At 48.0% G+C, this 23,832-nt stretch overlaps 2 protein-coding genes across 6 annotated transcripts; one reads left to right on the forward strand and one right to left on the reverse strand.

The window, feature by feature from the left end:
- Positions 1–11,100: 11,100 nt before the first annotated feature.
- fgf13b (fibroblast growth factor 13b) lies at positions 11,101–19,761 on the reverse strand. 4 transcript variants are annotated; one of them, XM_062485780.1, is made up of 6 exons: positions 19,624–19,761; positions 18,734–18,888; positions 13,703–13,813; positions 13,300–13,403; positions 12,323–12,521; positions 11,101–11,836 (listed from the first exon to the last, which is right to left on the reverse strand). In XM_062485780.1, exons 2-6 carry the CDS (start codon positions 18,774–18,776, stop codon positions 11,700–11,702), a joined length of 594 nt encoding a protein of 197 aa, XP_062341764.1. In that variant the 5' UTR covers positions 18,777–18,888; positions 19,624–19,761; the 3' UTR covers positions 11,101–11,699. The 4 variants fall into 4 exon arrangements, with proteins under 4 accessions (XP_062341764.1, XP_062341765.1, XP_062341766.1 ...); XM_062485781.1 differs by lacking the exon at positions 19,624–19,761 and adding an exon at positions 19,141–19,198; XM_062485782.1 differs by lacking the exon at positions 19,624–19,761 and having other exon boundaries at positions 18,734–18,972.
- A 797-nt stretch (positions 19,762–20,558) lies between these two features.
- Positions 20,559–23,773, forward strand: f9b (coagulation factor IXb). Of its 2 annotated transcripts, none has more exons than XM_062485776.1 (8): positions 20,559–20,687; positions 21,103–21,272; positions 21,415–21,439; positions 21,557–21,670; positions 21,781–21,915; positions 22,084–22,409; positions 22,636–22,762; positions 22,896–23,773. In XM_062485776.1, exons 1-8 carry the CDS (start codon positions 20,615–20,617, stop codon positions 23,474–23,476), a joined length of 1,551 nt encoding a protein of 516 aa, XP_062341760.1. In that variant the 5' UTR covers positions 20,559–20,614; the 3' UTR covers positions 23,477–23,773. The 2 variants fall into 2 exon arrangements, with proteins under 2 accessions (XP_062341760.1, XP_062341761.1); XM_062485777.1 differs by having other exon boundaries at positions 20,586–20,687; positions 21,123–21,272.
- Positions 23,774–23,832: the final 59 nt, after the last annotated feature.

Consider the following 23,832-nt stretch of genomic DNA (forward strand, 5'->3'; position numbering starts at 1 on the left):
CATGACTCAGCGCATTCTTCACAAACCCAGTATATATTTATGAACGTTTGAAGAGCAGAGCGTTTTGATGAGCACCCATTTCAAACCAAGGAAAAACACAGCACTTCCAGTGGTGAGGGCCTTTATTCTGAGTTATATCCTGCCTCTGACAGGGCAGTTTCCCTGCAGCGTGATGTCAGGTCCTCAGTTTGCTCTCCAACTCTCCGACCTCGTTCCCCCAACACATCCACTTCTTACAGACCTTAAATCGGAGCGTAAAATTGTCGCACCACAAAACCAGTTTCATGTTTTCACAGAGCGGCCTCTTACACTGTTTTATAGCCCGCTGGGGCTTGTTCTCCACATTTAAATTTGTAGCAGCGACCTTGAAGGAGTCAAACTTTAGAAATGTGACACGTGAGGACGTACACAGCACAGCCACTGTTCATTATATTCCAACTATAGCATTAAATAGAACTTACTTAAACGTTTAACTCCACAGGGAGTATGGGGATTTTCCTCCCTGTTTGCCGGCACCAAGTGTTGTCGAGAAACAAGTTGGCTCTTGATGTAACATAAGAAGCATGTGGTCGGTTATACGACGAATGTCAAGCTTACCATGCAGTTGGGATCCATGCCTCCCTGACTCAATGCGTTTGATTTTCTAATCGGAAACAGAAGGCGGGCCCTTGATAGGCTATTCTTTGTGCTTTAATAAGCTATTCATCGACCACAGTGACTGCATGGAGGAGGGAGGGGGAAAGGGGAGGACAGGCGACGGTTGTACATCGACTGGCATGAAAAGAGGCTCTGGAAAAGGGATGGGTGAAAGCAGGCTAGGAAACAAAGAGAGACAGAGGGAGAAAGAGAAAGAGGGAGAGAGAAGGAGAGAGAGGGGTAGGCAGAGGGGGAAGAGGTGTCAAAGTCATTCACTGAAATGATCAATTCTATAAAGTGTGATGTGGTTTAGCAATGTGGTAAACAGTTAGTGGCTGCACATTGCAGGGCTGTGAGTGTGCCCTAACAGCCATGGGTTGTATGGATTACATATGTGACTAATAATGTACTGCCAGTCACTACTCAGTAACCAGACTGCAGTAGCAAAGAACACGAAATTCTGGTTTCGAAGAAACCAATGCACATACAGTACGACGCTTGATAGCTCGCAAGGTTCTTTCAAACATGGACAACAGACGAACATTGCTTCAGGTGATGCAAGAAATGATTGTAATGTTTGTGATATCGTTCATTCTCAAAGGCTCCTCTCAGGAACTCCTCCACCCATGCACACACACCGCTAGGCCCGAGGCCAGTGTAGTTTCAATGGAAAGAATTTTTAGCTATGGTGTTTTAACTCATCTCAGTCACCCAGTGTAAACATTGTGTCAGGACTGGAGATAAACATATCCTGGTCTCTGGGTAACACTGTGTTTTGTTATGTGACCATCGAACCTACTTCAGCATTGGCTAGCTGTCCTTGATTATACACAAAGAAGAGGGCTTTCTTTCGTGAACGTAGCTTTCAAAGGCAGAAGCAAAATAGATGCGCATTTCCTTCATGCCAGACATGGAAATCACAAACTTCTGGAATGATTCAAACCTTATCGAATCATCCTTCATTGATCCTTCATCACAGTGTATTTTTTCATTGAGACCCAGTCATCCTGTCTGATTTAACAGCTGAACAAATCCATCTCCTCTTCAGATGCTCCGACAGAGATAAAAGCTGAAGGGGATCTGGAAAGCATCGGGTGTGTGGTTAGATGTGCTATCCCCTTTGCACGTTCCGCAGGGTAATTAATCAACAGTTTCAGATAGGAATGCTGCTTTTGCACTTGAAGTGGATGCTTGTCAGTCCTTTGTGCTTATGTACTGTAGCATGCTGTCAGATGGGCTCTGTTCCAGTCAAACACAGGAGCCATGTAGGCCTCTGTCACTCTCTCCATCTCTCTCTCTCTCTCTCTCTCTCTCTCTCTCTCTCTCTCTCTCTCTCTCTCTCTCTCTCTCTCTCTCTCTCTCTCTCTCTCTCTCTCTCTCTCTCTCTCTCTCTCTCTCTCTCTCTCTCTCTCTCTCTCTCTCTCATCTTAAACAGGTCAGATTCCTTTGTTCTCTCTCCCTGCTGTCTATGGTACCACCCTATTGTGTGTGACAGCTGCGATTTGTGGAGCTGTCGGACATACCGGCTGTAAAACCCCTGGGTTAAGTGCGGCACACACTGACACAGGGGTGCTACATTCTAGTCCCACTCATCACACACCAACAAAACACTTACATGATAAACACCCATCATCTGTTGGAGACAGGGTAGAGGGGGAAGTGGATGGCTGTCACACAACTGAAGTAGCATGACAGGTATTTCTTTGAGGATTGCAGTAGGGGTTGCATACCATGCAAATAACTTGAGTTAACATAACACTGAATATGGTGCAATGGGACAAGCCTCATAAGGGCCAACTTGAGTTAGGACTGTGTGTTGTGTTTCACTGGAGTGGATGTGTGTGCCTGTTCTGACAGTTGGGGAGTGATTTGTTTGTGAAGATTGTATGTTCTAGATGACCACTTCATCCTCTGAATGTTTAGGTTGTTCCAGGGAGTCGGCTTCGGGTGTTATTAAAATGGGATTGAGACAGAGACCCCCCCGTCCCCCCCCCCGTCCTGAAAACATCGACCCCACCCTCTCTCTGCTCCCTGGACACAGAACAGATGAAGATGTTGAATTGAAGAATGCCACCCCCCTGCTTTTACGGGGGGTTTCTGCCTGTGAGGCTTTAGCTTGGCAGGCTGTTCCAGTCTTGGAGTTTGCTCACCTCCCAGTTCCACTGGTCACATAAGCTCAGCAGTCACTGTGTATCAGGAAGAACGACTCAGGATAGTTAGTGTTGTTGTGAACACAAAACAGAGGAAATCTATTCAGAGCAGTGTGTTTACCTCAAGTGGCCAAATATGTAAGGGGAGTGGATCCTGAACTGGACCCTGTGAAGAACTGTAAGGCTGTGTTTACAATTTCTTGCAATAGAGTAAACCTCCACCTTCTTTAAACTGTTTACTTTATACTGGATATCAAACCAAACAGAGCTTGAGTATAAGAGACATTCCAAATCAAAGCTCAGACAACCAGACACAGTTTTATGGATGTTTTACTGCACAACTACCCTTGCTTCTTTTTTGTAAACAAAGCACTTCAAACGCAGGCAAAATGGACTGTTTTTGTAGAGATCTGCTTTAAAAGACTTTCCCTTCGCTATTGTTATGATTAGTGCAGGAGTAAATCCTGGGTCAAGTTTTAACGTTTTTTCCTCTCTCTAACAACAATTTCTATTTGCCCTGTGTCACACCCGTTGAGTGTCAAAAACACAGCCAAAAGTATTTTTTGGGTCATTGTTGTCAGGGCGGTAAGTCAGCATTTTCATGACATTCCTGTGGTCATTCTAAATGGACGGCCACCCTGGCTGGAGGCTGGAGTCTGGCGGCTGGAAGCTGGAGGTTGTGGAGTGGAGGTGGGGGGTAGGGGGTAGAGGGTGGTCAGGGCTGGGAGAGTAACGATCAGATGAGGAAACAGGAAGGTCCAGCTCAGCTGCATCAAACAGCAGGCCAGCAGTCAGCACACAGCCCTGGAGGTCCCCACTCAGAAACGACACACGAGAGAGAGAGCAGGCCGCATATCTCTCTGTCTCTGTCCCTCCCCGCCCCTGCCTCACGGCCTCTCTCTCCCCCCCGTCTTTCCCCTTCTCTCTCTTGTTCAGAAAACAACATGCTTTAAGGGTTTCCATGGAAACGGCACAAGAAAGTGCCACCCCGATGGGCACCGTGACAAACATGCCAACCGTGGGAGTGCAACCCCTGCCCGTTGCTGTCGCTGGGAGACAACGCCTGTTTTGTTCTGCCACAACACAAGCTCGAGGACACAGAAAGGCCCTGTTCAAAACCGACCCCTGATCCCTTCTCCGTGGACTCTATTGTGGATCTCAAAGGGAGTTGAACGATCCAAGAACGCTGCTACAGGTTCAATCTCACTCATTTGGCTGTCCGACCCCTTTCAGTTTCACTCCCGGTGTCTGGGGATGAGGCCAGGGGTTGGTTTTAGACAGGGCCATAGTCTTAATTCAATCATCTGAAGGGTCATGGACAGTCTAACTGTGAAAGGGTCTGCCTTCAATCGAACAAACTGGAAGGATCATCTGGAGCATGGCTTCCTGTGTGACTTGGCCATCAGCTTCACTCTTCACACAGTGAGCCGAATGTTGAATCCCACACAAGTTTGAAATGTGACCCGTCTAGCCTTGCCTATGTAACGGTGAGAGTATGTCATTCCTTTCAGAGTGATGAGTGTGTTAGTGTGTAGCAGTCATTTTGCTGCCTATTTTAAAATGACCTCCTCTACTCCCACGGGCAACCGTGGACCACAGGCGTACAGGCAAACGATCTCTGACTTGACATCTCGAGCAGACAGTCACACATGCACGTACACATTCTGTACAAAACACATCTCATCTGGCAGGAGCTGAAGCACTCTCCAAATGACATGGCCGGGTTAATTATAGTTTCAGTTAATATGACATAATGGCCAAGTCATGACCAGATGTGCTGGGGTTTCCTGAATACCGCCTGGGTAAAACTGAGTCACTGAAACATACCGTTTGAAAGCATGAGGTCATTCTCAGCCAATGGCGGATGCGAGTTGGAGGCCTGGGAGCGAGAGGCGTTGAGGCGCAGGGTGATGAAAACCTTCAACTGTTAGGATGCGTCAATCAGGGAGCGCCAGCAGAGGGGATGCTGGGTGATTATGGAGTGTCTGGGGGAGCCCAGGCAGAGAAGAGGAAGGCTGGGTTCCATCCTCACACAGGGGCTCCACAGGATCGACGTCCTTGAGGTTCTTATAAGGAACCCTCTTTTTTTCTCTGTCTCTCTCTCTCTCTCTCTCTCTCTCTCTCTCTCTTTCTCTCTGTCTGTCTGTCTCCCTCTGTCTCTCACTCACTGTATGTCTGTCTCTCTCTCTCTCTGTCTGTCTGTCTGTCTGTATCTGTCTCTCTCTCACTGTCTCTCTCACTGTATGTCTGTCTGTCTCTCTCTCTCTCCCCACACACAAACATACCCACTTACACACACACAGACAGGTATATTCCTCCCCTCTTGGCACTGGGCCTGGTGCTGGAAGGTAGCACCCCCTCCACCTGTTCCTGCAGGTGTTCAGCATACACACACCAGGTTCTCATCGGGGCTTTGGCCTGCGCTTCTTCTATCTCGAATATATATGATGACAGATTTGTATGCATCGTGCATATCTGCAATGAATCAACATCCTGTACAAGAGGGCATTGCTGAGAGACACAAATCACACACACACACACACTCACACTCACACAGCATTTCATGTGTAGAGTTTTTCATAGAAAAGTGCAAATTAAATTAGTTGTCTTGCCAGGCAAAACGTTAGTAGGCTGGCCAGATGAAACAAATCAATGATCTTTGGTAATGCACTTTAATCATACAAAGCCAAATGGCCAGTTGCAATTTTGAGTTTAGTCTCTCTTTTGTTTATTGAACAGTTGCACTTTGTCTAAACTGAGACCCCACTTCCATTCTGAGTCAGAGAGAGAACGACGAGAGAGGTAAAGGATGAGCGAGGAGGAGAGAGACAGACATAGTGAGAGCAAGAGAGAGAAAGGAGAGTGAATGAGAAACAAGGAGAGAGAGCAGGAAGGTGGGAGGAAGACAGGACAGAGGAAAACAGATCTGATTTAGATTAGGGATCAACTGAATAAAGTCAAGCTTTTTCCATTCAGATTGATGTGGGGGATGGGCAGACAGAAATAAATCATCTATGTTGTATATACAAAGGACAGCAACTGAATTCCCCTCATCCATCTCTCCGCAGGGATCCGACAGGCCTCCGTCTATGGGAGCCAGAGAGATGGCTACCCTGGCCCAGCAGCAAGCCCTGGACACTGGATCTGTCCGGTCCCTCACTCAGGGAAGGGATGGAGCTTTAAGAAGTGAGATAGAACTCACAAAGTGTTGACTCACTACCGACAAAAACCATACCAGAGAAGCCAGTACATCACACATCCAGCAAATCCTGGTCGGAATACAAAGATGGCTTCTGGGAGAATGTGTGTGTGTTTGGAAGGATGTGTGTTTCTGAGTCACTGTGTGGTTTTCCCCCACTGACATCGCACCTCAGCTGAGAGACACACAGTGGCCAGTGGTCCAGGGAGAGAGTAGCTGATGCCAGAGAGAACCCTGCCAACAGGGGCACTTGTTTGCTCTCCAACTGCTTCCCTGGGACTGCATTGATTCAACCCAGCTGCCAACCCCTCCTGGACATGAAGTCAGGGTTGGGGTTTGTTGGCAGTCCCATGAAACTGATCTATTTGAGGCGGATCTATTTCTGCTTTCAAGGAACCTCTCTTTTAGAGAGGTACTCCAGCTCCTCTGGTTCTCCATGATGTCATCGCAAGGTGGCTGAGCTGGATTTGTGTTACTTATCCAAGCAGCAAGCCCTGGCTTCCCAGAATCCACCTCAGCAAACACCGATTTTAGTTCAGCTTTAATCAAAGTTCAGAAGGAGGAAACCACACCCCTTGACTTTGATCGACCAATCGAAGTATTCCACTCACCTGACCCCCATTTGCTGGTCACCCACATGACTCAGACCACTCAATAGAAGACCTAAATACAACCATGATCTGCTGTCAGTCCTGTGTTTGTCCTGTCGGATCCCTCTCCACATCTCCCCGTCTGTGCTCCACCTCCCTTCCTGATTACATTACATTTAGCAGACGCTCTTATCAAGAGCGACTTACAGTAAATACAGGGACATTTCCCCCGAGGCAAGTAGGGTGAATTGCCTTGCCCAAGGACACAACGTCATTTGGCACGGCCGGGAATCGAACTGGCAACCTTCAGATTACTAGCCCGACTCCCTGACCGCTCAGCCATCTGACTCCCGATGTCCGAGAACCTTGTCTCCTGAGCCCCACGACGCCTGGCTCACCCCCAGGACTCCTCTGCCCGTCATCTGCCTTGAGGACTCCCATCCTTTATACATTCATCCATTCCTAGTATTCAGGAATCCGGTGGCTGAGCGGTTAGGGAATTGGTCTAGTAATCCAAAGGTTGCTGGTTCGATTCCCGGCCATGCATAATGACGTTGTGTCCTTGGGCAAGGCACTTCACCCTACTTGCCTCGGGGGGAATGCCCCTGTACTTACTGTAAGTCGCTCTGGATAAGAGCGTCTGCTAAAGGAATAAATGTAAATGTATTCCCTCATGTAAAACGTTTACCTGTTGTCTGCGTGATCTTTGAACTTGCAAACGATGCTTGGTTCCTGATAACAGCCTCCTTTGTCTGAATGGTCCTGAGAAGCTAAGACTCAGCTGGCCACTGGCCACTACACAGGGCCGCATCCACAACACTGGTTCTGGACCTTGACCTCTTTATCCACTCACAACCAATGAGACAGAGCCTAAACAAATACGATGTTCAGGAGGAAGGGAGGGGGAGGGCTGGGTGGGGGAACTGCAATAATTGGTGGAGGGTTGTCTGATAAGGAAGAAATACAGCAGGAAGGAGCTCCCAACGTGACCTTGGCATGGAACACTGGCATTGTTGACTTCCTTCGACATTCCCCCCGGTAACCTGCTGACCAATCACTGTCCTCCTGTCAGAAGACAGGGAAAATGAGCTAAGTGCAGCATATGTCCAAGAGAGAGTTCAGCTCCACCTGATCCAGTGCAGATCCGCTCATTATTCACAATCACCACGCTGCATATAGACAGCAGAACATTGTCTCATCGCTAACTCTTCACTACTTCTGTTTACTTATCGGGCATTTATATCAGAGAATCCTCAGCATCTCGAGTTATTTCCAAGTGAAAGTACTTAGTTTGTACACTTTGACATTAAAACATATAAAAGATGCTTTCACATGCTTTTTCTAGACAGCATCCCCTGAGCAGTATATTAACAAAGACATTGCCATGCTATTGCTGGGAGAATGTGGCTTTGTGCATTAGCTCTCCTATCATGTTCCACTTTCTCATCTGGACTGCAGCCAAAGCCATATTGCTGCTGGTTCTGAGGCCTGAGGGGAGCGGAGAGGAGAGGCGGCCGGCAGACATGGAGGACAAAGCTAAATGGAGTCATTCCCCGAAACAGAGGCCAACTAATTTGACTGTTGGAGTTGTAACCAATTACTCCCAGGCCACATGTTCTCAGAGCAGGGGCGTTGCACAAGGAAAGCCCTCTTCAGTTTCTCCAACAGTTGTCCATAAAAATAAAAATACATGGAAAAAGTGTAGTAAGTGTTATTCCATACAGCTCACTACTAGTGCTACCTCTAAAAGTACAGTAGGGGCCAGGGGCGAGGGATCACTCACAGTAACGGCCAGTTTACTAAACCTTCAGCTGAAGACAGGACACAATAAGAATCCTCTTGTGGACATAAAAACTGGGTTTCAAGATCAGAATCATTGTAATGATTGACATTGAGAAGCGTTTGACCCCCCTAATTAAGACTTGGACCCCCCCAAGTAGGTCGATACATTTATATATCGTTCTTACTGTAATCGTAAATATTACTTTACGCCCTGGAAAATAAGTTGACCCCCCTGTTTATTATTGTATAAATCGCACTCTGGGGATGTGGTTTGGGTGAGTCTGATGAAGAGGAATTAATGATGTGAGACTGAGTTGACGACACAGAGCGCTGCTGCCTCTGATCACCACCATCTCCCTCCCTTCCCTCTCTCTCTCTCTATGCCTCCCTTAGTTCTCTCTCCCTCCCTTCCTTTTTTCACCTCAACACCCTCTTTTTATGACTCCTTGTATTGTTACATGAAAGCACTGCAGGACCGTTTATTTATATATTTTTTTTTTTACAGATTCTTCAATAATACTACACGTTCTTAATACTTTCTGAACTACCTTTAAAGGTAACCTTAGAGGAATCGTCATTATAAATATGGCAACAAGCACGAGGCGAAAACAACATAAACGTTATCTTTATTATTGCACTTCCAACTATTAAGTGAAGCGACTGCAATGGTGGTTATATTTCCAAGCTACGTTCTACACACTATATTCCAAGATAAAGTAATTATGCAACATTACAATGCAGAATGTGGTTCATGATCGCTACCTGGTGGACATAATATTATCCTGCGTGGTTGTGAAGGAAGCAGCAATCTGTCGATGTTTGTGGGTGCCTCTGTCGTAGGACAGAAGTCCTGTCCTATTTCTTCTTCTGTTTATTGTGAGAATGAGAACCGAATTATACGTTTTGTTTGGTAAGCGGGTCTCTTGCATCTCACCAAATCCTTCATGCATTTGCTTTGCCATCGCACCTAACTTCCAAAATATGTAGTAGCACTCCCTTGCCACTAGATGGAATCCGTCCTTAATGTGTTCCCTGCATGGCCACAATATTCTATTGTTACATCCCTCAATAATTGTTCGTTTTTAGTTTTTAGAATATTAGATTGACAGAATACACACGTACAAAGCTAAGTGTAAGCAAGTACAAAACCACGTACACACACTCACACCCAAATACAAGAAATGCATAAAGCCAGTGTTTTTTCTTTCTCTGCAAAGCGACTCAGCGTCGGCCACACATCCTGTTGAGAACGAGAAGTGATGCCGTGCTGCCTGCCCTGGAGAGCTCCAGAGAACCTTGACCGTCCAACCACACGCTGCACTCACAAGAATGATGAGACTCATTATAGTGTTCTAGATGATGATGATGATGAACTGAAGATGAAGAGCAGGGCTTGAAGAATGACCAGTATTAATGCTGCGGCTGCAGTTTCGATCCTGTGTGCTGCAGTATGTGCCTTCGTGCTACAGCGCCCTGTACGCTACAGTAAACAGAACTTATTTTCTTGTGAAGAATTTTCTCAATATCTTCTGAAGTATATTTATCTCCCTGGAGATGTGCCAAGCTTTGATCTGTAGTACAATGAATGTCTCCAATGCAAACAATGACAAGTTGTATTCCGGGTAGGATCAATCTATTTCACTCTGATTAGGCACATGTTGTTCCTTCCAAGATGCCTCCTGAGCATTTTGTCTGTGATCTAATAAAGTTAAATCAACCTAAATGTAATTGTCTTCCTGCAGGCCCATGTGCCCATGCCTGCCAAGAGTAGACCATATCCCTATATTTTTACTCTTATTAAATGTATTGACTTCATTGGTTGTCCGTAAATGCACAGGATCATCCCCCCCAAAGATCTGTTTTAAATTACAGTGCTATTAAGACACATACAGTGTGTAATCAAAGTGTAACAAGCAGTGTAATAATATAGTTCATGTATTGTATGCGCCAACCCACTAAGCTAAAGGCTCACCACCGGCCAGCCTTGGAATTTAACCCTCCATCGCTCGGTGTCTAAGTCCTTCTGACCACAGCCACTTCCCTCGACAGCCAGGCCCTCCCTCTGGGGCCATCTGCGTGATTCATCACAAAAGCTATGATGGAGGACAGGCTGTGTGTGTATATGAGTGTGTGTGTGTGTGTGTGTGTAATAGGAGGTCAGACAAACTCAACTCAAAGGAGGAGGTTGACAGGTGAACAGTTTCCATACAAAGGGTTTATTTAGTATATCTCTCATGTATACATTGGCTATGAAAGGTGTGTGCGGGGAGGTGGGGGGCGGGGGGGGGGGGCCGAGGGAGGGGGGGCTGTGCTCGGGTGCCCCACCTCTACTCTGCCCCGGCATCTCTAGGAGGAAGAACAGAGGGAGAAATACACACTCACTGTCACACTGCCCTACATTCCTTTACCGGGGGTGGGGTGGGGGGGGGTGTTGGGGAAAGGGGTGGTGGGGGGAGGGTAGGGTAGGGTAGGGTAGGGTAGGGTGGGGAGGGTGTGGTGGGGAGGGGTGTACCGGTACTTGTGATAAACCTGGCTTGCACACCAAGAACGACAATGACTGAACACCTGTGTACATGCATGCATTGTATCTCTTAACCGTAAGCCTGAGGGACTAAATCACATGTACATCTGTGTGTGTGTTGGTTTGTGTTCAGAAGTAAGCTATTTCAACATGGGAGCGTAAACGTACTGCAGCCTCACAGTAACACATATGAATGACTAAATTGCCCATTCTACTTAAAAAAAAATGGAGAAAAAAAATCACTTTCTATCATCTCTCCCTATCATACTTTCTCTCTCTTTCCTATTTCTTCCTTTTGAAAAAACCATTGAGGGAAAACACATTGAGTCTTTGGTACACAGGAACACTAATTTCATTGGCTGTGCAGAAGCTCCTTAGGAATGTCGGACGGGAGATCTGATTGGTTGTTCATAGTGTACCTGGGAGGGTGTCACTCAGTCACTCGTCCTCTCATGGCTAATCAACAATCACAGTTTAAACACATAGCATGCCCTTTCAATGTGTGTGTGTGCTTGTGTGTGTTTGTGTATGTTTGTGCTAATGTGTATGTCTGTATGTGTGTGTGTGTGACCTCCGTCTCTGTCTCTGTTCCAGGCCGGGAGAGAGATGCTTCAGATGAGGCCCAGGGAGGAGCAGCTAGGGGCCCGCAGCAGGGCTCAGCATCGCCCCCTCCCCCGCCCGGCAGAGACAGGGGGGGACTGGACAGTATTTACATCAGAGTCACAGTGGTAGTCAGTAAAGACCAGGCTAACTCCTCTGCCACACACACGACCCATGTGTGTGTGAGTGTGTGTGTGTGAGCGAGCGTGTGTGTGTGGAGGTTATGTGGACTCGTGGTCTGGAGTCTTGCCTCCTCCGTTGAGCAGGGCGGACGCGCTGCGGCTCTTGGTGGGTGTCCCGCTGCCGGAGCGGGAGAACTCCGTCAGGTCGTGGAGGGATGGCTCCCGGTACATGGCCACTACAGACACACAGACAGACAGACAGACAGGCAGGCAGGCAAGGCAGGCACACAGTCAGGCACACCGACAGACACACAGACAAGGCAGGCACACAGACAGACAGGCAAGGCAGGCACACAGACCGACAGTCAAGGCAGGCACACAGACAGACACACAGACAAGGCAGGCACACAGACAGACAGGCAAGGCAGGCACACAGACCGACAGTCAAGGCAGGCACACAGACAGACACACAGACAAACAGACAGACAGGCAAGACACACAGACAGATAGACAGACAGACAGGCAAGGCAGGCACACAGACAGACAGGCAAGGCAGGCACACAGACAGACACATAGACAGACAGGTAAAAAGACAAGACCGGCATTAAGATGAGGCCACATTAAGAGCTAGGACACAAAAGCCAGAACTAGACCACATTCACGTAGCCTTCAATACCAAGTCTAACTGGACCTGATAAGAATGCTCAGCGAGGCCCACTCACCTTTGAGTGGTTTCGGGATGAAGTGGGCGGCGGCCTTGTTCTTTTTGACGTGGTTTCCCTTCATGACCACGCCCTCCTTGTTGAGGCCCAGGTACCAGGCCCGCCCACTCTGCTGCTGTCTGTACTGCATGGAAGAGTAAGTCACGTAGTAGTTCTCAAACACAGACTCCTTAAACTTACACTCTGGCGTGAAGTGCTCCTGGGAGACAGAGAGAGAAAAAAAAAAGAGAGAGAGAGAGAGATAGAAAATGAAATTAATAAAGAGGGAACAGATGGAGAAAGACAGATATATACAATAGTGAGATAAGGACGGGGAGAAAATGATGGTAATGAGTTCACCCTGTCAGATGTGAATTGTATACCAGTGGTCCAATCTGATCCCTACATCCACACATCACCCTGAGTGCACGGGACATGCTGATCTCTCCTACACACACGCCATACACACACACAAACACGACACTGGTAGACTTGGATCAATAACCTCATTGACAAAGATCAATACTAAACCTCAGTCCGGCTCAAATATGGCCATGGAGAAAAGTGTACCTGTCAACACCAAAGAGAGTGTTGTATGATACACACACACACACACCTACGCACACAGGTCAAACATTTGCATATTCCTTATGCATGGGTCTCCATGGTAACGGGCAACTCCAGGAGAATACAAACCATGTATCAGTTCAAGATGGTTTTCAGGAAGAGAGACAGAGAGAGAAAGAGAGAGGGGGGGAGAGAGAGCTACAGATATACGCATGCAGAGGGAAGACAGATTGAGTGTCTGAGACATAGAGTCTAGAGCACGCCCAGTAGAGATGAATGGGGGAGGGCCCGGGCAGAGATTAAGTGTGTGTTTTCATGCCATGACATATGAACATGACATATAAATATGGATCGAATAATCCGCATAATGTGTACATGCATGTGTGCATGTGTGTGTCCGAGAGTGTGTGTTGCAGGCAGAGGGAGCTTACAGAGGTATAGAGGAAGCCCTCGTTGTTCATGGCCAGGTAGAGTTTGGTCTGGACCCCCTGGATGGCCACCACACGAAGTCCCACCGGAATCAGGTTGAACACGGCTACGACACGCAACGCAGGAACCAGAAAGGTCGGACGACACACGAACCAACATTGCGTGAGAATGTATGAAAACAAATAGAAGGGAACGCTTAATAGGCTATACCAACTGGGGCCTAACTAATCGGCCAATCAGATGTCGTGGAGACCTATTTCCAGTCATGTAGAACCACAGGATTTCCAGTATCAGAAGGCCTGCTGTCTTGTGCCCTGGGCCTATCTTCACAGGTCTCTATGCTAAGCCCTACCATGCCACTAGTCAGTGCAGAGCTTTAGGCTGAAGGTGGAGCAGGGGCCCTACCAAAGCTGTTGTCCTCGTCCTTGGTGCCATCGATGGTGCCATCTGCCTGCAGCCGCAGGTGGAAGCCCTGCCGGCTGGACAGCCTGGTGACGATGCCCTTCAGTTGGGGCTCTGGAGCAGAGGTGGCGTCCGGAGGGGAGGGAAGGGGGGGGGGGGGATGGAGGAGAGAGGGAAGGGGGATGAAGGGGGAAAGGAGGGGGGATGGAGAGAAAGACAGAGAAATATTGACAAGATGTCAGATTGGTGCGTACAGAAAAGATGCTCTGGTTGTCTGTGCGAATGGGTCGGAGGTTTGTACGTTGGGGTAGTGGGAGACGTCAATGGATGAGTTGTGCGATCTGTGAGTGCGGGTATGTTTTTTAGGAGGTTTCTGATGGAAGCCACTGACTTTGGCCCAGTATTACACGGTGCCTGGTTCCCAGCTGTCAGAGGCATGCAGGGACTAGTCCCCCACTCAGTGATCTGCAGCTGTGCTGCTGTGCTGCGTTATGACAGCTTTTCTCTATCATTCATCCTCATAAAAACAATCCTGAATAGGAACTGGAGGTGGACGGGTGAATGGCTATGGATTATGGCTTTGAGAAAAATGATTGTGATTATGATTCTGCTTAAAATGATGGTGGGGATGTTGACGAAGTTGGTGGCGATGATGAGGAGGGGTGGAGGAGGGGCATGAAGATGACAGCTCTTCAGGCCAGTCGCATAAACAGATTCCTCTCAGTAGCAGACCTGGTGGTCGCCTTCTCTTCCGTTTCGTCCTCGAGCCAAACAGTTTGACGCGCGAGAACACGTTCAGCTTGCTCGGTTTCTCAGCCGTCCCTTTACTGTTACTGGGGCTGCTCGCACCATGGCAGGCAATCGCCTTTTTGCGCTCACTCGCCTGCCTCCTCTGCCGAATGAGGGAGCTGGCGATTGCCGCGGCCATAGCCAGCTTGGCGGCTTGGTGTGGCAAAACGTCCCGTGAGAAAAGTCCAAATCCACTCCTCACCAGACAATAAAAACTGCGCGTGGAAATCTCATTAATATCATTGTCTTATAGTATAACCGATTATAATCCATCGTAGTGTGCAGGTGCGGTGATTAAGTCATCCTGGGGAAAAAACTGGTCTGACAACCTGTTTATAACCACTGTATAAGCTTCTGGATGTCCCGGACAGATGAACCTCGCGCAGGCGGTGGGGGATCAACAGCTAGTTGAACTGGTTTCTTGTTGATCACTGCAGCTTCTCCTACGCGTAGGCTGCACCGACAGTGGTGCTCTCGCTCTCCGTGAGAAAAATGCAGTCGTCCAAATGTTTATCAATGAACCAACTCGTGGCTGGTGACCGAGGCATCCCCGCCGTTCACAGATCTGCTGCCACGCCTCTTACTGAGTACGAGGTGAACCGGGACTCGAGCCCTAAACACATCTAGCTTCGCGGAGGGGATGGGAGGAGGGGGGGCTCATTTTGGTGCAGAGGTTCACCTCCCAAACTCTGGGATGAGCTGCGGCTTGCGCGCGGGTCGGAGAGCGAAGCTACTCTGTCTAAAACAGAGTAAATAACCCACGGACAATGTTTAAGCCACTATACTGTCTTCTTCTGCTTAATAATTCTGAGAGAAAACACCGTCGTCCTTTCCGCGTCCAAAGGGAACAGAACGGAGAGCACTAACGTCGCCAAGGACTATACAGGACATCCGCTGACAGTTCACCGCTACCTAGGTAACTTACAGCCTAAATGTTAACACCACCGTCATCATCTTCATCCCCACCATAATCATCATCAGTATTCTCGTCGTGCTGTGCGTGTGGTAATCCCCCCACCCACCCCCAAACAGATGCACCAAGCAGAGACAGTGAATAATATCGTAACAGGCTAAAACAGTATAGGGGAGGGGGGGGTGAAAGACAGTTGTATTTGTAGTAAATATGTCAATAAGGTGTTGACATACTTGTGCAGTCCACAGCTGGTTCACCCTACTTAAAAGTACAGGACTTGTACAACTGTAAGTAGCAAGTAGTAGCAAACCTACTTAAAGTTTGAACACAGGAGTTCAGTCTGTATATATGTTCCTCCTGAACAGTCACTGGCCATAGACTTAAGTTCAACTAAATACCAACTTCAGCACCACGGACAGCGCTCAACTGGAAAGACAGCTGTTCGTTTGTTCTGGAGTTTATTGAATATAACATCAATAAAAGGAGCAAGCAACTTTGCAACTTTGCCATATATCATTTTCATTCTGTCAGATCCAACAGCAAAACAGTTTGAAAAACAGAAAACCAGTTACTATACTTTTGAAAGAACTGACAATTACCTGAAGTCGATCTTCGAAGAGGGAAAGTCATGCTTTTCGCTCGGTGAGCCACGAAGCCTTTTGGTCACTTTTAAGCTCTCTTTTCTTATGCCCAGTAAAAGAGAGACTTCCCAAGCTGAGAATTCTCAAAGGCCTCCCCTTCCATTAGGCCCGAGCGAGTGGTGGTGATCGGAGATCATTATAGAGCCAGGCCATTATAGCACAAGTCCATTATGACTTTAAAGGTTCATTAATGATTCATCTCAAGGAAAGCATCGCTGATCGAACAGAAACCAATAATACCACCAGCGGTCCCTAAGGCCCCGACCGTATAGGTAATAGCCTTTAGGAAACTTGTATACATCTGGACCTATAAAGGATTTTTGTAGATGCTGCCAAATGGCCTGTGTTTTCTCTTGTGGTCAAATTGACAGATTTATTGAAAGTCTATATTGTCAACTCAAGCTATAAAATCCATACACCTGAGTATTGATAGTATGCTGAGGTAGACAATATTCTGGACATACTATAATGCTACAGCTGGGGAAGGCCAATTATATTACCCTAGGCCATTTCTTGGTTTTAGACGAATCATCCGTTTAAAAACAGAAGTTGGTCTACCGTCCTCATCACAGAATTCCAAAGGACTGTAGTCACAGAGCATAGTAGGCCAAAATCCCAGTGAAACAAGTTGAAACTATTAACTTGATTGTTGAGAGCCTAACTAATCGCACCCGTGTTCTGTTCAATCTCCCCGCAGCCCTGTAGGTGACTGCTGTTACACGATAGAGACACTAGATGGAGTCAGTGTGCATACCTGGGTGCTAAGTGCTAAGAACTATAACATGGAGTGTGGTGTGTGGGTGTGTGCGTGTGTTTGGGGGGGAAAGCGTGACACAAGCCACCACATCTAGGGCAGGGAACACTCGTCTCATTACCGCCTGATGAGAAGCCCCCAGGTGGAGGGAAGGGAGAGCCCCATCGTGGCCGAGCACATGGCAGGTTCGGTGGGCAGCAGCCTTCCAGGCAGCAGGGGGGCCTGTGGAGGGCAGGGCTGCCAGGGAGCCGGCTGTGGAGCTGGGGAGCATTGAGAGACGTCCATCTGGTAGACACACCTCCATCTGAAGCGGAGGACTGCCCGTCCTGGGAGGCAGCGCTGGAGTTGCTCTCACAGACTGTGACCCGCTAGCCATCATCACTATCTCATACTTTACGAGATCAGATCTTTAATGTGTGTGTGTGTGTGTGTGTTTGTGTGTGTGGACGACACAAGTCCCATCGAGCCGCCATCTGTGGGCATCATTTTCTGATAGTTGGAGGATTGGCTTCAAGTTCTAAAGATAGCTCAGTGACAAACCACCACTACAAGACAACAGCATGTCAGCCAACAAACATAAATCGTCTAAGGGTATCAGAGACTACAGTCACACACTTCCTGTGTCGGGCAGTATAGTGATCGATGATGTTTAACTGTACACAGACGAAACCCTGTCAGTCTGTCTTTCTGACTGCCTTCTCACACCATTGCCCCCTGGTGCTCAAGGATGGGTAGCCTGGCTGGTCTTACTGTAATAACAATGAATGAAGAAAAATGACAGAAAATGACACCTACTCCTTCTCTCCCCTGAGATGAGAGTAATTAAGTGTTCTGGTATCTAATCAAATGAATCCTCCAGTTTATCTACTCTCTGGCCCCAACTGCTCCTTATTTAACGTTGTAAAACACAAGAATTAATTCAAATTTTAATTAGTTTGAGTCTTTATCAACTTAATCCCCGACAATAGTCTAAAAATACACAGGCTACTGATGCCCTGGGGAGATGGCTCAACCACACCTAACCCTGAGGGAAGGGGCTGTAGGAGGGAGGGAGATGAGAAATCCTGAGGAGGTAGAGAGAGGGGGATGGGGGAAGGGAGAGAGATGGAGGAGGGGAATAAACAGAGAGAAATCAAACAGAGAGAGGGTGGGAATGTGTGTGTGTGAGAGAGGGAAAGAGAGAGAGTCTCCTTTGCACCAAACTCAAGCATCCACCTCTAGAATATCATTATAGTCCTCAAGAGTGACATTTAAGCTAGAGCGCCACATGGCAAAAGTACATAACAAGAGTGTGGTTCATCTCTGCTAGATGTTGTGTGCTGACTCCTTTATCATGGAGATGATGAATCACGACAGATTATTCTTTTTAAGAGCTCAATATCACGTCAAAAGAAAAAGTGCATTATTACTCTAGCAGCGTGGCCAGTAGTGCGTTATTGGTTCTACACGCTTTTCTTGACAGCCACATTCTGCTGACGTCAGGTTCATGAATGAGCCATTCCCTTTCCGTCTCTACTGTATGCACGTGATGGGAGATCTCAGGCTACTCCCTTTCTGTCTCCATGGCAATGTAGTTTCCCAGTCTCCATTGCGGTGTTTCGCGTGGTGCCTTTAATAATGCCATAAAATACCAGAGGGAAATGTTTGGATTGAGAGTAGCGCATGTTTTCTGGGGATGTAGGCCTATGTAACCTACACATCTCATCCTGTCAACATAAATATGACTACAGATCAAACTTCGTTATTAAAACAGTCGCCACTCTCCACTTTTAACTAAATATGGTGGTAAAACGTTGAAATCCTACCATAATCGTAGCATAAAGCATACTTGCATTACAGTAATAAATAAATAACATGAAACAAAATATTATTGTCTTAAAGATGTGCGCAGTAATCTAAATTATCGGATCAAAATCCTGTGGGGTATTTAATCTTACCTTTGTTTGCATCTTCCTTAGGTTTGGACGTTTTCCCGCTCATAGAGCCCTCTGTTGGGTCTGGGAAGCTCAGTGGAAAACTTCAAACCCGCAGAAAAGCCGTAAAAATGGTACGATCTCTTCAAACCAAGGGTGGAATTCTTCTTTCCCTTGCGCTGGTGGAATGAAGAACAGTTCGGATCTATAGTAAAGCGCGCGCGCATACACGCTTTCATTCTCATGTACACACACACTCGCTAACACACTCGCTGTGTCTATCTCACAAACACAAAAACACATGCGCACAGGCTGGCATAATTCTGTTTTAGAAAGCATCATGTCCAATCCATCATTACTTTCTTGTTACATTTTTACATTTTTCAAGAGTCCAATATTATTGACGGCGATGAAGCAACGAGGAAGCTTACCACGCAGCATCCTCCAACCACGTTGGAGTACCGAGAGTCAGCGCAGTCACTATTCAACAACTTGGATGGCAACCAGCGGTTACGTAAATTCGTGGTGGGCAAATGAGGTGCAAGTATCAAGCTGGTAAGGGGCAGGACTGAACCGAAGCAAGTATAGAATGAACTGGGTTATTAGAATGAATTAAACTGGCCAAAACAGTTTCACAACACAAACTTTGCACTGATTTTCATATGAAATCCATGCATCCATTCATTGGGTTCATTCATAACAATGTGTCTGTTGTTCCTGTTGGTTTAGTGAATACAGTTTAATCAGTTCATCAGAAAACTGTTGCATGCCAGCCACCTGTTATTCGTTGTATGTCTTTGTATGGTGGTGACCAGTTGGTTTAACCGTGTTCCACTTCAGTTGTAGCAAGCCACCAAAAGGACATACTTCTGTGACAGTTAAAAAGGGACAATTAGTTTGTATCTATCACCAACCTTGACCCGTGCACCACAAAGATGCCCTCCTGGTCTAAAGGTGTACAGTTGAACTTGGTGAGTGGTAGACTGAGGTACAAATGCAGGACACATAGAGAACATGTAGTTCTTAATGCCAATGACTGCTGCTCAGGTCCATTAGATTGAGCTGTTGATTGCTTCATTCCTTTTATGTTGGCCCTGTGCCTGACCTGACACTTGACCCTGCCCTTTAGATTTAGAGCTCTCTGATTGGTGGAGATTATTTACGAGGGAGCTGACAGTTTGATGTGTATGGCACAAGGCCAAGCGAAGCTCTTGTCCATCAAAGAGTAATTTAGCTTCTCTCAGGAGGTTAGGTTACATGACGAATGGAACATGCCAACGTTTACGTAACACTCTGGAGTGCATTTTCCCTACAACCCATTTTCCATGATTTCTACAGAACTCCTTCTAAAGTAATTGAAATATCCATATTCTTTTATACTACTACAGTATATTACCATCAAGAGCAGTGCAGAGTGGTATCATGCTGTTGCCCCCCCCCCTCCCCACCTAATAAGGCTCAGCTAGAGAAACCTCAGATGACTGGTTGACTCATCATCTACTGGGCCTTTTGAAGGAGGACACTGAGTAGGCAGACTGTAGTCTGGTCCCAGCACAGGACAGTTGACCACAGCTACCCCCTTATTCACTTCCTGGGGCAGTAGACCCTGCTATTACGTTGGTCAATATTGAATGTGTTGCCCAACTATGTTGGCTACTCTTGTAATTTCATTTAGCAGACAATCAAGTTAGTACATCACACACACACACACACACATCCCTGTAGTACCCTAACAGGCACTAACCCACACAGGCACCCACAGGAATACACACATACACACTCACCCACACCACGTGTTTGTACTCTGTGCAAACAGTGTGCTGTACTTTGGAGTGTTTGGTCAGTTCAGTTCAGTCCTCTGTGGCTTCACTCAGAGAGGAAGTTTGTCAGAGCGAGGAGGAGAAGATGACGAACGTGTGTTTATTGGTCTTCACAGCTGGTGTGCTGCTGGGCAGTGGGATGGGAGCAGGAGAGTCAGGTAAGAAACAGGAAGAACATAAAGAAGTTAGGATTAGGGGTTTTGAATGACCTATACAGCGTCACTATCGTGGCACTGGCAGTCAACCAATGTGTGGTTTGATATTGCTTACGGTGACCATCTGAAAGTGTACACTTTTGATTGTTGGAATCCTGTTTGACTTAGGATATGAAAATGCTAATGAGTCTGACTCTGTGCCCGCAATACACTCTCTCTCAAATGAACACGTACACAACACACACAAATCTCTCTCTCTCTCTCTCTCTCTCTCTCTCTCTCTCTCTCTCTCTCTCTCTCTCTCTCTCTCTCTCTCTCTCTCTCTCTCTCTCTCTCTCTCTTTCTCTCTGTCACACCCACACACACGCACTGACAATCAATCACACACATCCACACACACACACACACACATAAACAGGGTCTGTGTTTCTATCTCAGCGGTCTGCGTTGGAAGTGCTGAGCAGACAGAAGCGCTTCAACACGGGGTTCATGGAGGAGGGTCGAGCGGGCAACCTGGAGAGAGAGTGCATAGAGGAGCGCTGCGACCTGGAGGAGGCCCGCGAGGTCTTCGAGGACACCGAGAAAACCGTAGGTAGACTGAAACGCGGCTGACCGGCGGTCTCTCTAGAGACTCATTTCAGAACCGATTCATTTAGGGTTATGGTTTCAGTGTGGCCTGGCAGACAGAAGCAATCCATAACACTTCTCTCATCTCTGATCTCTATTTTAGAGGGAATTCTGGGGCGCTTATACTGGTAAGTGTACTTACCTACTTTGGATTACCTTCCATCTTGTATTCACACAGTGGTAATCTACTAGTATGGCGCTGGCCTCCTGTCTGTCTGTCTGTCTGTCTGTCTGTCTCTGTCCAGATGGGGACCAGTGTGAGTCTTCACCCTGTCAGAACGGGGCTCGATGTACAGATGCCATGAGCGCCTACATCTGCTGGTGTCAGCCCGGATACAACGGCAAGAACTGTGAGATAGGTTAGACTCTAGGCCAATCACAGCCCCTCTCTTGAGTTATGCAGCTTCAGGCTATAATGATTATGTGTTTGACCGCTGTCCCTAATCCCTGACCCCTGACCCCATCCCAGAAATTGCCAGGCAGTGTGACAGGAACAATGGCGGCTGCTCTCACTTCTGCGTCGTGGATGCTCTCAAGCAGGCCGTGTGTGAGTGCGCAGCAGGATGGAAGCTGGCTCAGGACAAGAGGAGCTGTGAACCTCAAGGTGATCACCTGACAAGACAATTAGCCACTAGCTAAGCCTTCAGCCTTACTGCTTTGATGAACCACTGGATGTGAACCGTGCCTTTAACGGTGGTCCTCTCTCTGTCATGTGTGTGCTTGTGTCTGTTGTCTGTTTGTGTGCGTGTTTTTCTCTGTGTGTGTGTGCCAGGTGAATACCCATGTGGTCGTCTTGGCAAGGCTGTGACGTCCGCGCTGTCCTCCAGGTCCATCATAACCGCAACAGACAGGGACCAGGAGAGAAGCGCAGACTTCAACATGACGGAAACACCAGAGTCTTCCTCTGTTAATCTGACCTCTGAAGATGCAGGGCCAGAGGAAAACAACACCACAGCGCTCCCTGCTGTCGCGCCAGGGGTGGGGGACCTCTCGGACTGGGACTTCTACCCCACCCTGCCCACCATCCTGGAGAAAACGTCCTCCGACAAGCGCATCGTGGGGGGTAACGACGTCATACCAGGGGAGGTGCCCTGGCAGGTAGGAGGGACGACGAAATGTGTTCCGTGTTTGTGTGGAAGCGAAGGGGACGAAAGAGACGGAAAATGTGACGGAAAAATCGTTCAAAATCCGATCAAAATTCTGTCAAAAGTGTCGTTTCACTACAGTGTCCGTGAGTTCTAGGACCACATTATTATGTGGAAGGGTTCTTGGTGTTGACATACGTATGTCTATATCTGTGCTTGCTTGTGTTTGCGTGCGCTAGGTGTCTCTAATGAACCGGGTTACACGTCAGAGCTTCTGTGGTGGTGCTCTGCTCAGCGAGGTCTGGGTGATCACTGCTGCCCACTGTCTGACGGAAGGACAAGTAGGAATGTTCTTTGTCAGAGCCGGTCAGTGACTCTCACACATGTAACAACATATATTAAATGTCTATCTATGCATCCATCCACCCATCCATCTCTCCACCCACCCACTCATCCATCCATCCATCCCCTTCTCTCTCCCTCCATCCCCGTCCATCAGGGGAGCACAACCTGTTTGTGGAGGAGGGGACGGAGAGCGACCACACCGTGTCGGAGCACCACGTCCACCCTCGCTACGAGGCCAAGCGGAGCAAGTACAACCACGACATCGCCCTGCTGCGCCTGCACACGCCCGTGGTCCCGTCCGACCAGCGCCTGGCCCTCTGCCTGGGCCCGCGCGACTTCACCGAGGCCCTGCTGCGGGACGCCCCCGGCTCGCTGGTCAGCGGCTGGGGCGCCCTGCGCTTCCAGGGGCCCCAGCCGTCCGTCCTGCAGAAGGTGGAGGTGCCGCACGTGGACAGGACGCGCTGTAAGACCAGCAGCACCGAGCGCGTCTCGCGCTTCATGTTCTGCGCCGGCTACGAAAAGGAGCAGAAGGACTCGTGCCAGGGGGACAGCGGTGGGCCCCACGCCACGCGTTTCGGCCACACCTGGTTCCTGACGGGCATCGTGAGCTGGGGCGAGGAGTGCGCCAAGCACGGGAAGTACGGCATCTACACGCGCGTGTCCCGCTACTTCCCCTGGATCACCAACGTCACCGGGATCGGAACCGACAACTCTGAGGATGACTCAGAGGCTTAGGGAGATGATCCTGCCGTCCAGCGCTGACTGTCCATCTGTCGGCAGCACATCCGTCAGTCTGTCCCCACCTTAGATGGTCTGTTACCTGTAGGTCTGTGGTAAGACAGGGCTGTACTTTACCTCCCTCCAGTTCATCTGTGGTAGCCTGTCTGCCCTGACCTCTGACCCCCCATCCGCATTCATGTCGCAGAACAAGCTCACGGAGCAGTTTAAATGAGATAGCTTCCGAGGCCTCATGGGATTAAAGAGGATCTGGTAGAGATGTGTCATTCTTTCTTTTGTTATAAAGTTAAATCAAAAGACTATCTGTGTTTGTCATTCTTTTGGTATATCAACAGTATATCACACCAGTGGTA

This window comes from Osmerus eperlanus, chromosome 19, assembly GCF_963692335.1.
Source record: "Osmerus eperlanus chromosome 19, fOsmEpe2.1, whole genome shotgun sequence".
NCBI classification, from domain to species: Eukaryota; Metazoa; Chordata; class Actinopteri; order Osmeriformes; family Osmeridae; genus Osmerus; species Osmerus eperlanus.